This window comes from Periplaneta americana, chromosome 12 (genome assembly GCF_040183065.1).
Source record: "Periplaneta americana isolate PAMFEO1 chromosome 12, P.americana_PAMFEO1_priV1, whole genome shotgun sequence".
NCBI classification, from domain to species: domain Eukaryota; kingdom Metazoa; phylum Arthropoda; class Insecta; order Blattodea; family Blattidae; genus Periplaneta; species Periplaneta americana.
Genome location: NC_091128.1, coordinates 172,865,806 through 172,878,248, shown reverse-complemented (window position 1 = coordinate 172,878,248; position 12,443 = coordinate 172,865,806). Strand labels below are relative to the sequence as shown.

General features: G+C 38.7%; 1 protein-coding gene and 1 long non-coding RNA gene across 11 annotated transcripts in view; one reads left to right on the top strand and one right to left on the bottom strand.

The window, feature by feature from the left end:
- Window positions 1-12,443, bottom strand: part of LOC138711199 (C2 domain-containing protein 5) — a 131,190-nt gene that overhangs the window by 41,298 nt on the left and 77,449 nt on the right. For all 10 annotated transcript variants that reach the window (XM_069842575.1, XM_069842574.1, XM_069842576.1 and 7 more), the window contains 4 exons: window positions 10,982-11,185; window positions 9,930-10,043; window positions 6,546-6,758; window positions 6,368-6,470 (listed from right to left, as the gene is read on the bottom strand). In XM_069842575.1, coding sequence (XP_069698676.1) covers window positions 6,368-6,470; window positions 6,546-6,758; window positions 9,930-10,043; window positions 10,982-11,185 — 634 coding nt within the window. The remainder of the gene's footprint in view (window positions 1-6,367; window positions 6,471-6,545; window positions 6,759-9,929; window positions 10,044-10,981; window positions 11,186-12,443) is intronic.
- LOC138711202 (uncharacterized) overlaps window positions 1-12,443 on the top strand; it is a 32,506-nt gene that overhangs the window by 8,095 nt on the left and 11,968 nt on the right. The window lies entirely within an intron of this gene.

Here is a 12,443-nt window from a genome sequence, read left to right as displayed (position 1 = left end):
ATGTCGATTTTCGATAAAATTAGTCTCCTATCTTCAATATGGATATCTGTAAAAATTAAAACATCCCAACTTCAAACATGTCAATTAACAGAGTCCGGATTTACATGCACTAAAAAGTTAAGAATGACACCGACTGTAGTTAAGTGGATGAGGTGACAGTTAAGAGGGTTTTCAATTAAGCCTGGTTCAAAAGACACCGAACTGTAAAAATAGAGAACTCAGTCACAAGGACTGGACAATGCATCTCATAAACCGAGTGCTGATGTGCAAGTGGCAGCTAGGAAGATTAAAGACAGTGAATGGTACCAATGGGAAATACTGAATGGCAAGAATGTCATCTAAAGGAGTGGGGTCATGTTGACCCAAACATAGCAGTAATTGTATTCCAATGGATACCATCCCATTGTGGAATCCTGGGAAACGAGAATGCGGACGCTTTAGCAAAGAAGGGCAGCACTGCTACTTACAGACCTGTTACTAAATCTACGTATTACTCTGTGAAGAGATTTATTAAATCTACATACTTAGACTTCAACAAACAAAATTTGATGACACAATCCCAAGGGAAAAAATGAAACTCTCTGCATCAAAATCCGCAGTTAATTCCCGATTTAACACGAAAATCGTCCGTAGCTGCATTTAGATTGGCAACAGGCCATGATTGTTTGGCTAAACACCTGCATAGAATTGGAATATATCAGTCCCCTAACTGCCCATTGTGCAACTCAAACCAAGAAATGGATTCGGAATACCTCAAAATCTGTGCTTCATTGGCTGGTCATGATAATATCTTTGAAAAATATTGGAGTGCAAGAGGTCAAATGACTTTATTGTCAAACGCATGGCATTAGAAAACAACAGCATAGCAATAATACTCGCAGCAAATGAATGGAGAGACGAAAATTTTGCCACATCAAGTAATCTAAATAAATCTAAACCACCCTTATTTTCGAATTGTAATTTGTGTTTGTTTGTAAATTCGCAACTTCCGTTTGTAATTGTGGCTTTAATGTAGGAATGCCCACAGTGAAACGACTTGCAAAAAGTTCAAATCATTTTTTATTGCTTAGAAGTCATGAAACCTTTTGTCTTCGAATTCCTTTTTTTAACTTTCCTAACATACCTATATATTTATTTAAATTAGATTCCATGACATTACTGAGAAACTGTAGGCAAGGGAAATGGTAGAACTGCTTTTCAAGTAGATTAAAGTATAAATCCAACACACTGTGCCAGTGGAGGTTTCGAAACCTGCTACAAAATTTAGAGATTCATCCGGAAGATTTGGTATATGGTATTTTTTGCTCAAAATGTCTTCAGAAATAAGCTCCGTAAATGGCAGTAAATTCCAGTGGCATTCCTGTCTGTGTGTGTGTGTTTTTTTTTTTTAATTATTAACTGCATGCCCCATTACATAGTAATACTACATGCTTTGTAATTTCAATTCATCAGTTTACAGTATCTAACGTATTACATACTAGGTTCAAAAAGTTCCCGGAATTTGCTAGTATCGTAGAAACAACGTACCTTAAACACTATTCTACAGCATTCCCTTCAAAATAGTTGCCTTCTGCAACAACACACTTTTGCCAACGCGTGTAGAGTTCCTGGAAGCAGGCCTGGAAGCCATTTTGTGAAACCCGTCTTAGTGCTCTCGTCGCGTTTGCGATAACCTCTTCAGCATTGAATCTCCGTCCTTTCAGATGACTTTTCAGACGGAGAAACAGAAAGTAATCAGGTGGCGAAAGATCAGGAGAGTATGGTGGGTGATCCAAAGCAGTTATGTTGTGCTTGGCAAGATGCGCGATGAGCAGGTGCATTGTCATGCATAAGGAACCAGTTGTTTTCTACCCACTTTTCTGGACGTTTCCTTCTCACTACGTCCCGGAAGCGACGGAGGATTTCTACGTATAATTCTTTCGTTACAGTACGACCTTCTGGAATGAACTCATGGTGAATAAGACCCTGAGAGTCGAAGAAAACTTCTAACATAACTTTGCCTTTGGAAGTGTCCCTAGGAAATTGTTGCTTCCGAGGAGATGTTTTCGATTTCCACTCAGATGACTGTCGTTTAGGGACTGGGTCGTACAAGTAGCACCAAGTTTCATCACCAGCAATAATTTTGTTTAAGAAATCACCATCTTCATCAGCCATACTGTTCATGTCTCCAGCAAGTCATTCTCGTTTCTTTCTGTTCTGCCGACAACATTTTCGGAACTAACTTCTGAGACACGTAATGCATGTTGAGATGCTTGTGAAGAACATTGTGTACACTTCCGACTGATATTCCGACCTCTGCTGCTATCTCTTTTATGGTTTTACGTCGGTCGTCCCTCACAACATTATGCACACGCTGAGTGATTGCTTCATTTGTTGCAGTTGTTGGTCGGCCGCTGCGTACGTCATATTTGATGCTATCGCGGCCACCAGAAAATCGTTTATGCCAGGCATACACTTGAGTTTTTTTCATTGCTGCTTCGCCATATGCTTCTTCCAACAATCTTAATGTCTCTGCAGGAGTTTTGTGTAACAAAACACAGAACTTGATGTTTGTACGTTGCTCTGTGGACATAATTACAAAATGCGACGAACAAACAAAACACTATGATAAACAATTGCCTAAAACTCAAAACCAACAATCGCCATTATCAACAAACTTTAAGGAAATGACATCATGAATATTACCAACAAAACAAATGTATAATATCCCTTGTTATATATTAATACGAAAAATGATAGTAAAATTCCGGGAACTTTTTGAACCCAGTAGTATAATATACACGTGTTTAGCTATAATCTTCATACATACTATCAAAAAGAGTTGAAGAAGGATATTCTTACAGCTGTGAGCAGTCTTAAGAAAGTATTTTGTGAATTAAAGAATGAAGCAGAAAACAGAAACAAAGTGATTTCTGAACTGGAAATTAAAGTAGCAGAAAGGGAATCCGTACAGCAAGCTCTGCAAGCCGATCGGGAGACATCTGTTAATTTTCAGCGACGACCTGGTGACAGGAGGTGGAGGATGGCAAACCCAGCCGAAGGACAGAAGAAACTGTACTCTGAAGCAGTGCATGATGGATCACTAGATAACATGCCCTGTGATAAGAAAATGTACAAATTGTTCATCAAATCCAAAAGCAATCAAAGTGTAGAATATACAAAGACGCTATTGAAAACAAAAGTGAATCCGACTAAAATAAAGGTGGGAATCAGTGTTTTAAAGACGCTAAAAAATGGTCAGATATTAATTGAGTCCGATAAGAAAGATGAATTGGTGAAAATTTCCCAAGAAATTGAAAAATCATGTGGAAATGAACTTGAAAGTTACCTGCCAAAGCTCAGAAACCCAAGATTAATAATATTCAACATACCAGAAGACATTAAATTAGAGAACGCTGCAGAGGCCATAGTATCACAAAATTCTGAATTAGACTTGAGCGAAAGTGACCTTACACCAAAATTCGTTTTTGAAGATAGGAAGAAACACAAGAACTTAATAATAGAAGTTAATTCCGAAACTAGAAAACGTCTGCTCGGCAGGAAGCTCAAAATAGGTTGGCATGTGTGCAATAATGATGATTACTTGACTGTCATGCGTTGCCATAAATGCTGCAAGTATAATCACAGGAAGGAAGAATGCTTTGGGGAGATAGTATGCCCACACTGCGCGGAAAAACATGAAAGAAATGAGTGCAAAGCGAACAAGGAAAACCTGCGTTGCGTCAATTGTATTAATTATAATAAATACAATAAAACAGTGCCTGTGAACATAAACCATTCATTGCTTGACAAAACTTGCAGTTGCTATGTAGCTGCCCTAAAAAAGAATGCAAACAGGACAGATTATTAAAACAGATAATCATAAACCTATGAATAAAAGTATCAAAATCCTGCGTTGTCTACAAGTCAATTTACAACACAAACGCATAGCAGCGAATAACCTGGTGCGAATTATGAAAGAAAATGAAATATACTTGGCATTTGTACAAGAGCCATACATTATAGGAAATAGTTTGTGCTGTATACCTAAATCGCTGAGAACATTTACGAGTGGAAATGGGAGGAAAAGATCAGCGGTGATCGTAAATAACAATGAAATAGATATAGTACTCATCACGCAACTCTCTGATGAGGACAACGTCGTAGTGGAAATGTCTTATAAAACTACGAAATTTTATGGAGTGAGCTCATACTTTGATTTCACCCAAGACATTCAAATAAATATCACGAGAATCGAAGAAATTTTGAACTATTCAAAGGGACAAGGCATACTAATAGCAGTAGATAGTAACGCTAGAAGCAAAACATGGTTCGACACGACAACAAACCTGCGAGGGAAAAGTCTGGAAGACTTCTTGACAATCTCAAACTTAAACATTGTAAATGAGAGATCAGAACCAACATTCGAAACAATAAGAGCTAGTAGCTACGTAGATTTAACAATCGTTAATAATCAACTACTAAGACACGTAACGGACTGGGCATGCGGCGCTGAAGAAAGCTGCTCAGACCACAAGCTTCTGACATTTAATCTTCGAATGCTGAGGCAGAAGAAACACAATATTAATAAAGAGTAGAATTACAGCAAGATTAGATACATAATTAACGAAGGTGATTACAACAAATTTGATGGCATCCTTGTATCCAAGATTAATTCAAAATTTCACTCTGAGAACAATAATGAAGATTTGACGAAAATGGACCTAGATCTGGAGCAAGAGATTTGAGAACTACGAGAATGTAGAAGAATTAACAAACCTGGCTTTCTCTTGCATCACAGCAGCTAGCAAGGAAGCATTCCGTGCATCGACGGGGGGGGGGAAGAGGGGGAGAGGGAGAGGGAGGGGGAGGGGGAGGGAGAGAGAGAGTGTGTGTATGTGTGAGAGTGTGAGAGAGTGTGAGTGTGTGAGAGAGAGAGTGTGTGTGTGTGTGTGTGTGTGTGTGTGTGTGTGTGTGTGTGTGTGTGTGTGTGTGTGTGTGTGTGTGTTTATCTAATGCTCTGGATTAACAATGAAGTCATCATCCTTCTTGCTTCCCAATATTTTGATGGAAGGTCCACAAATGTCCTAAGAGTTTCACAATTAGCCAGGTGCTCAATCTCCATGTCCTCTTCTCTGGTGCACAGTAAGCATTTAGGTGAATTCAGTACTCCAATACGATGGAGGTGTTTACCGAGACAATCATGACCAGTAATCAATCTAAACATGGCCACGGCAGATTTTCGAGGTAGATCGGGAATTAGTTTTGGATCTTTGAATGATTCTTTCCATTTTGAATTTTGATGTTTTGCCTGTTCGCTGTTACTTATTCTTTTTATGACTCGTTTTATTGATTCATATGGGAACTTGAAATTTGTTTTTAAGTTGATTTTAGTTCCTTTCTTTGCTAACATATCTACTTTCTCGTTACCGTTCAGTCCACAGTGGGCAGGGATCCACTGGAAGACCACTTTTTTATTTAGCATTTGAATTTGTTTTATCATGCAATGAATTTCTTTTACTTTTTCCATTTTAGGGGATGTAGTTGAGCTGATGGACTGGATTGCAGCTTTGGAGTCAGACAGGATGACTATGTTTTTGCACTGGTTTAGCCAAACAAATACATTTTGTTGTGTACTTGCCAACATTTTTATAAAGAGAAAAGTATTGGCAAGTAGCTCCTGCTCCAGCTCCTTCATTTTGATCCATGAGAGATCCATCAGTGTAAATGTACAACCAGTCCTTTTGTGGATATTTTCTATTAATTGTTTGTAGGGCAATGGCTTTTGCTACTTCTAGATTTATATCTTTTTTGTTGAAGACTTCATCAAGATCAAGGCAGCAGTCTACTTTGAAGTTATTAAGTGGATTATATCGAGACATCAAGTTTTCCTTTTCACTTGGTATTTCTAGATTTTGTTTAAGCTTTTCTACCTTTTGTATGTATCCGTTTTTGGTCCTCAATGTAAATTTAGAATCTTTATCCCAATTTGGAAGCCTTCTTAATTGTGTAACATATTATGTTAACATTTAAATTGCTGGAATTGCCATCTTCAAGGAAACGATCAAAACATACTGCATATGTATGATGGTGTACCACTGCTTGTTTACTTTCGAACACATGCTGGATTAAAGAAGGAGGGTAGAAGCAGGCCGACTTACTTCTTTGCCCTGATGGTGGTAGTACATCAAATCATTAGCCAGTATGCATTTGCCGACTCCTGAATTACATTATTCTTTTGGTAAATTGGCTGGGATTTAACAGATTATTCGTTAAAAGTGGGAATGTTAAAACGAGGTTCTGATGTACTTCGCAAGATGAGAAAATAAAAATTAATTCATTGCAAAAAATGAGAGCAAAATGAAGTGATAGACCACTATAAGCTCACCTAACACAGAAATCTGCAGCTCGTCGGGCTCGGGCAGCTCCACTCCAAACTGCAGGTTGCAGAGAGCGCAGGGGATCATGCGGCGCAGCTTGAAGTACACGCTCTGGAACAGACAGCTAGCTCAGTCACGAGCAGCTGGACACAGACAACAGGTGCACTACATCCAGTCAGGCGTTACCTGCAGCACCCTGTGGACGTGCTTGCTGAACACGCTGGTAGGCTGCCCTGTGGGAATCTTGGCACGCCACACCTGCGTGAACATCTGCAGATTCCTCACCACCTCCTGCTCGTCCAGGCCTGGCACGGTCTCTGTGTTCACCACGTGAAACCCCTCTGGAGGACGCGGGTCGATCAAGAGGGAGATCACATCCACGTCCTCTGCATCGTCCACCTGTGCCGGCAGACAATAGTCCAATACAATCACACAACTGCAAGGAGTGACTTATAGATGAGGGCCTGAATTTTTAGCATCTATTTTCATCAAAATCCCGCGCCGTGGCGTTGCGGTCTAAGGCATCCTGCTCGCATTATGGAATGCGCGCTGGTTCGAGTCCTCATGGGGGAAGAAATTTTCTCATGAAATTTCGGCCTGTGTATGGGACCGGTGCCCACCCAGCATTGTGATGCACTTGGGGAGATACGATAGGTAGCGAAATCCGGTTGCGAATACCAGCTATAACGGCTGGGGGATCATCGTGCTAACCACACGATACCTTCATTCTGGTTGGATGATCGTCCACCTCTGCTTTGGCATGTGGGCGTGAGGCCAGCAGCTGGCTGGTCGGTCTAGGCCCTTCACTGGCTGTAGCGCCATGGATTATTATTATAATTTTCATCAAAATTAGCATCTATTTTTCTGAAATTAGCATCTATTTTTCTGAAATTAGCATCTACTTTTTTCAAATTAGCATATATTTTTTTTTTTCCAAAGAAAACTTAGTGCATTCTACCTTTCATTTCTCAAAAGATAATAATATGAATAGTTAAGTGTTTTCCTCTTTCAAATTACATTGTCTGTCCAAAACAAGAGCATCATATGGGTACTGTGATAAAACATTTTCATTGTCAACATTGTTTGTTGGTGTCCACAGTACTTGCAAAAATGAAAATGAAAATGTTTTATTCTCCAACATGGCAATTGCAGAATTTCCACAAAACAGTCTTAGTGTCTGAAGCATAGAGTCCCTGAATGGAATACTGCTGGGCTCTTTCATGGGCAGTTATAGTTGTTTGCCCCATTTTACTAAGGAGCACGGGTTCACAAATTCAACCAGCTCTGCTAATATTACTATCCAATTCTGCTGAAATCTCAAAAACAAATGGCCAAGTAAACCGACACAATGGATTTTAGCCAAGCCCATGTCGAATATAGAACTTGATAATCGATATATATATATCAATCATATGATCTTCATTATCAATATATGATCATCATCATCATATTCCAGGCACTAAATTAGGCCATTGTTGGCTGCTTTGGTTCCAGCTATATAGAATCCTATAGACGTTTCTGTGGACGTCCAGGTCGTCGTCGTCCTTGCGGGAGGTATTTTAGCATTTCTTGGGGTGTCCGGCCAGCTTCCATACGAGAAGTGTGTTCAAGCCATCTGTTTCTGTATTCTGTAATTTTTTTCTTCTAATGGCTGCATGTTGAGTTCCTGCAGTATACAGTATCCTCGTTCCTCTTGTGGTCCAGAAGTGTGTATCCTGCAGTTCGTCGCAGATATTTCATTTCAGCTGCTCTCAATCTGTTGATATCTCTTTGTTTCAGAACCCAAATTTCGCTTCCATAGAGGAGAGTTGGTAGTGCAAGGGTTTTATATAGCTTTATTCCAGAATGTTTCTGTACTAAACTTGGTTTTAGGGTATGGTTTAGCAGTCCTAACATTTGTAAAAATTTGTTAATTTTTCTGCTTACATCATTCTCTTCTTCGTATGATATATTACATCCTAAGTATGAAAAGGAATTTATCAATTTATCTGTTCTAAAATCACATTTTCAACAACAATTTTGCTTCGGATTGGGTTTGTACCTTCAAATGCCTTTATTTTGGTTTTTTCTGGTAAAATCTTCATGCCATGTTCTTCTATGATTTTATTTAGTTTATTTTTAATGCAGCATCAGTGCCCATCGGGGGCCAAAGGTAGCAGCCCTACCACTGGACTACTCATCATGAGGCTAGTAACCTCACATGAGGAATTTATCTTACTTCCAAGCTCCAGCAAAACAAGAATCAATATATGAAATTTATCGAATTGAGTAGATAATAATTGATAAAGAGATCATCGATCAACATGTCTCAAGTATTTAAAAAGTGTCTTTAATTTTTGTATAGGTATATACATATAATGCACTTTTCGCTTGAAACATAGGATTTTACTGACTATTATACTCTTACTACATCATACTACTTTTGACCAATAAAACGGTACGAAAGGACGTATTTCAACCAATCATGGCTGCTTATCGCACAATTTTATCGCGTCCCTAGCATTTGTTTAATTTTATCGCGTCCCTAGCATTTGTTTAATTTTATCGCGTCCCTAGCATTTGTTTAATTTTATCGCGTCCCTAGCATTTGTTTCTTTGTTTGCCAACATTTGAAACTGCGCTGGTCTGGGCGTCAAAAATATATATAAAATTACAAACCACTCCAGTCGATGCACAGCAGTTTCAAATATGACTCGCATTGGCATTCAAGACCAAGAATTAATAAAAATCACTGATCATACCTATGCATCTTCTGAAATCCGATTTACAAATAAATGAAGAGCACCATTCGGAAATCCTGAATAAGTTGAATACACCATGTAGGCCTAAATCAACGAGTTCCAATTCTATTATGCACACGTCCAATATAACATCAATTGAACCACCAACCACATTCAAATTTGAAAATTGTACATTCAATAAATATTCCTTTTAAAATTATTCATGTTTATTTTTTATGACATCGTCGTTAATTAAAACTTTTCTAACACTTGTGTATATTAGTTAGGTTATGTTATAGCTTCTGCTCTGAGAGGATAAAAAGAACTTCTGCTATATGATATTATGGATAGTCACGTATCAGAGATTGTTTAATATTAAGATTTATTGAATAGTAATCATTACAGTGTCTGTATAAAGACACTACTGCCATCTAGCATGCATCTAGCGTAATATTTGTAATGTTGAGATGGTACAATAATACATTTGAAGACAGTTGTATTTTCGTAAGTCAATTAATATTTCATTGTATTGGAGTACTCCGTTACTTCTAATCTTTATATACTTTCTTCTAATTGTGTAATAGTCAATTAAATCCCAGTCGAGTTTTGATTTTCTCTAGATAAATCAAAACGTCTAGTGAGATTACTGTTGATAAATTGCTATGGGGAAATCTTAGAAAGCTTTCATTGGTAACGAAATTATTTGATTTCTGTAATTAGGAATTCTCTCTACAAGCTATTCAAGAATATCAGTAAGGTACCAGTGAAGAAAAATTAAGTCAATAAATAAAGACAAGATTGCAGTCATTTTGGCACACCAAAATGGAAGGAGGGCTGTAGCCAGTCTCACCTCCAGCACACAGGTGTCCTTGTTGCCTGCTGCTAGGTCCAAGTCAGGCAATTCATCATCCGAGTCTTCTGTGTCTGAGGCTGTGACTCTGCCATTGGACTGCAGCTCAGATTCCTGCAACAAACAGTTGAACGCTCAGTCCAGAGTTACAACAAATCTTGTTGCACAAAAGTCTTGCTACCAACTCATTCTTCTCTTTCTACTTTTATGCATAGTGAGGATCACTTAAGTGAGTTGGCAGAGCGCTGGTGCGTTCAACCAGAGGTCCCGGGATCGATACCTGGCCCCGGAACAATTTTTCCCTTGAAATTATTCAAATCTGCTTTACAGGGAGCTTCACCTGAAAGACTAGATTTGCATAATATATACGTCACTGTGTACGTTAACAGAAAACCACAATTCTAAATCACACAGAGATTGTGTGCACTCGATGTGGGTCTCTGGCGTTTCGTCAGCCCACGCAAGTTGTGTGGATATAAAGGGAAAAGTTGAGACGGTGTCAGGTGGAGTTCCCAGGTAGCTCAGTTGGCAGAGCGCTGGTACGTTCAACCAGAGGTCCCGGGATAGATACCCGGCCCCGGAACAATTTTTCCCTTGAAATTATTCGAATCTGCTTTACAGGCAGCTTCACCTGAAAGGCTAGATTTGCATAATATATACGTCACTGTGTATGTTAACAGAAAACCACAATTCTAAGTCACACAGAGATTGTGTGCACTCGATGTGGGTCTCTGGCGTTTCGTCAGCCCACGCGAGTTGTGTGGATATAAAGGGAAAAGTTGAGACGGTGTCAGGTGGAGTTCCCGGGTAGCTCAGTTGGCAGAGCGCTGGTACGTTCAACCAGAGGTCCAGGGATCGATACCCGGCCTCGGAACAATTTTTCCCTTGAAATTATTCAAATCTGCTTTACAGGGAGCTTCACCTGAAAGACTAGATTTGCATATATTTGCACTTAAGTGTAGTTCCTAAAAGTCTAATTTGGCTGTCTCAAACAGTTGCTTCAGCCTCTCCCAAATTAAGTAGCAATAAAGTTCTATCATTTTAAATCTTACAATCAAAGGTTTCAACTGATAGAGCTCCCGATTCTTCTTGACGGTATCCTGCAACAGTTTCTGAATCTCTGCCAACTTCTTATCATCGGCCCACGAATTTCCTGCAGAGACTTTAGGTACAGCTGGCAATGGCAGTGGGGTGAGGAAAACAGCAGTGCCCGTGGCTAACCCCACCAGCATCCTCTCTCCTATCGACACCTGGACCTGAGAAGATGATAAAGATTTATGAACCACAAGCTGCATGTCATTGCTGCCAATGGCAAGAGCAAGAAAATTACATAAATGTACACGGAATTCATTCAGCAGAATTGTAAACATGTGGTGCTTGCCTGTGTAATTATTATTGTGCGAGATCGTGCGTATTTGCTTGGTTTCCACACAAAACCAATCCGCGGAAAGTCTAAAATTCCACATTCAGTATTCCCAACCTAACACACATAACAATTTCCCTCTTCTTACAGCTTAAGTGACATATTGATTTTACTGCTTTAGGCTTTTAACATATTATCTTTAGAGACATTCAATATAGTGATAATTATAAATTGGAAACTTACCACTGCAATTTCACCTAAATTGCACTGTTAATAATTGTTTTTAAATATTTGCAAAAATTAAGTAAATTCTACAACTCCTCTAAAGTTACTGCATTCGTGATGCAAGTAACATTAAGGAAGCCGTGAAAAAATCAACAAGATTCCAGACTCATCATAGACTGGGGGAAAAAAAAGACAGATGTATATCACGGCCTGCTGGAGTATAGTAAACACAGAAAACATTTTAAAGCAACAATGTTGAAGATAGATATTTTTGTTTTGCAAATTTGCCGTCATTGAACGCATATTACTATTGTATCACTCCTGATACAAGTAACATTAAGGAAGCCGTGAAAAAATCAACTAGATTCCAGTTGCCGATGTTATTACTGCAATATGTTATATAAATAATATTGTTAAAATATTAAAATGAAAAATAAATCATTACATAACCTTACCGTTTGTTTTAAGTTCGCATTTATAGACTGGGGAAAAAAAAAAGACAGACGTAATATATCACGGCCTGCTGGAGTATAGTAAACACAGAAAATATTTTATAGCAACAATGTTGAAGAAAGATATTTTCGTGTTCTGAAGTTGCCATCATTAAACAGAAACCAAGATGGAGATTTCATTGCAACTAATTATAAATTCGTGTTTCAGGTATGCAATAAACGATCTTCGCACAAAATAATGTTTTGCTACTTTCCTGTCCCACCCACCTGGCAGTGATTCATAGAAATTCACAGCACATTAGTTGAATCTTCAGTATAAATTAAAATTCTGTGACTATTGGTCTACATAAACACTGCAAACCGGCGATCAAGAGTCCAGCCACATCGGGGAAATAACTAAACGTCTTACGTCATTCCTAGCAATCATAGACTACAAGCAACCTTAGACCTACCAACATATGAGGGGCAAAATAC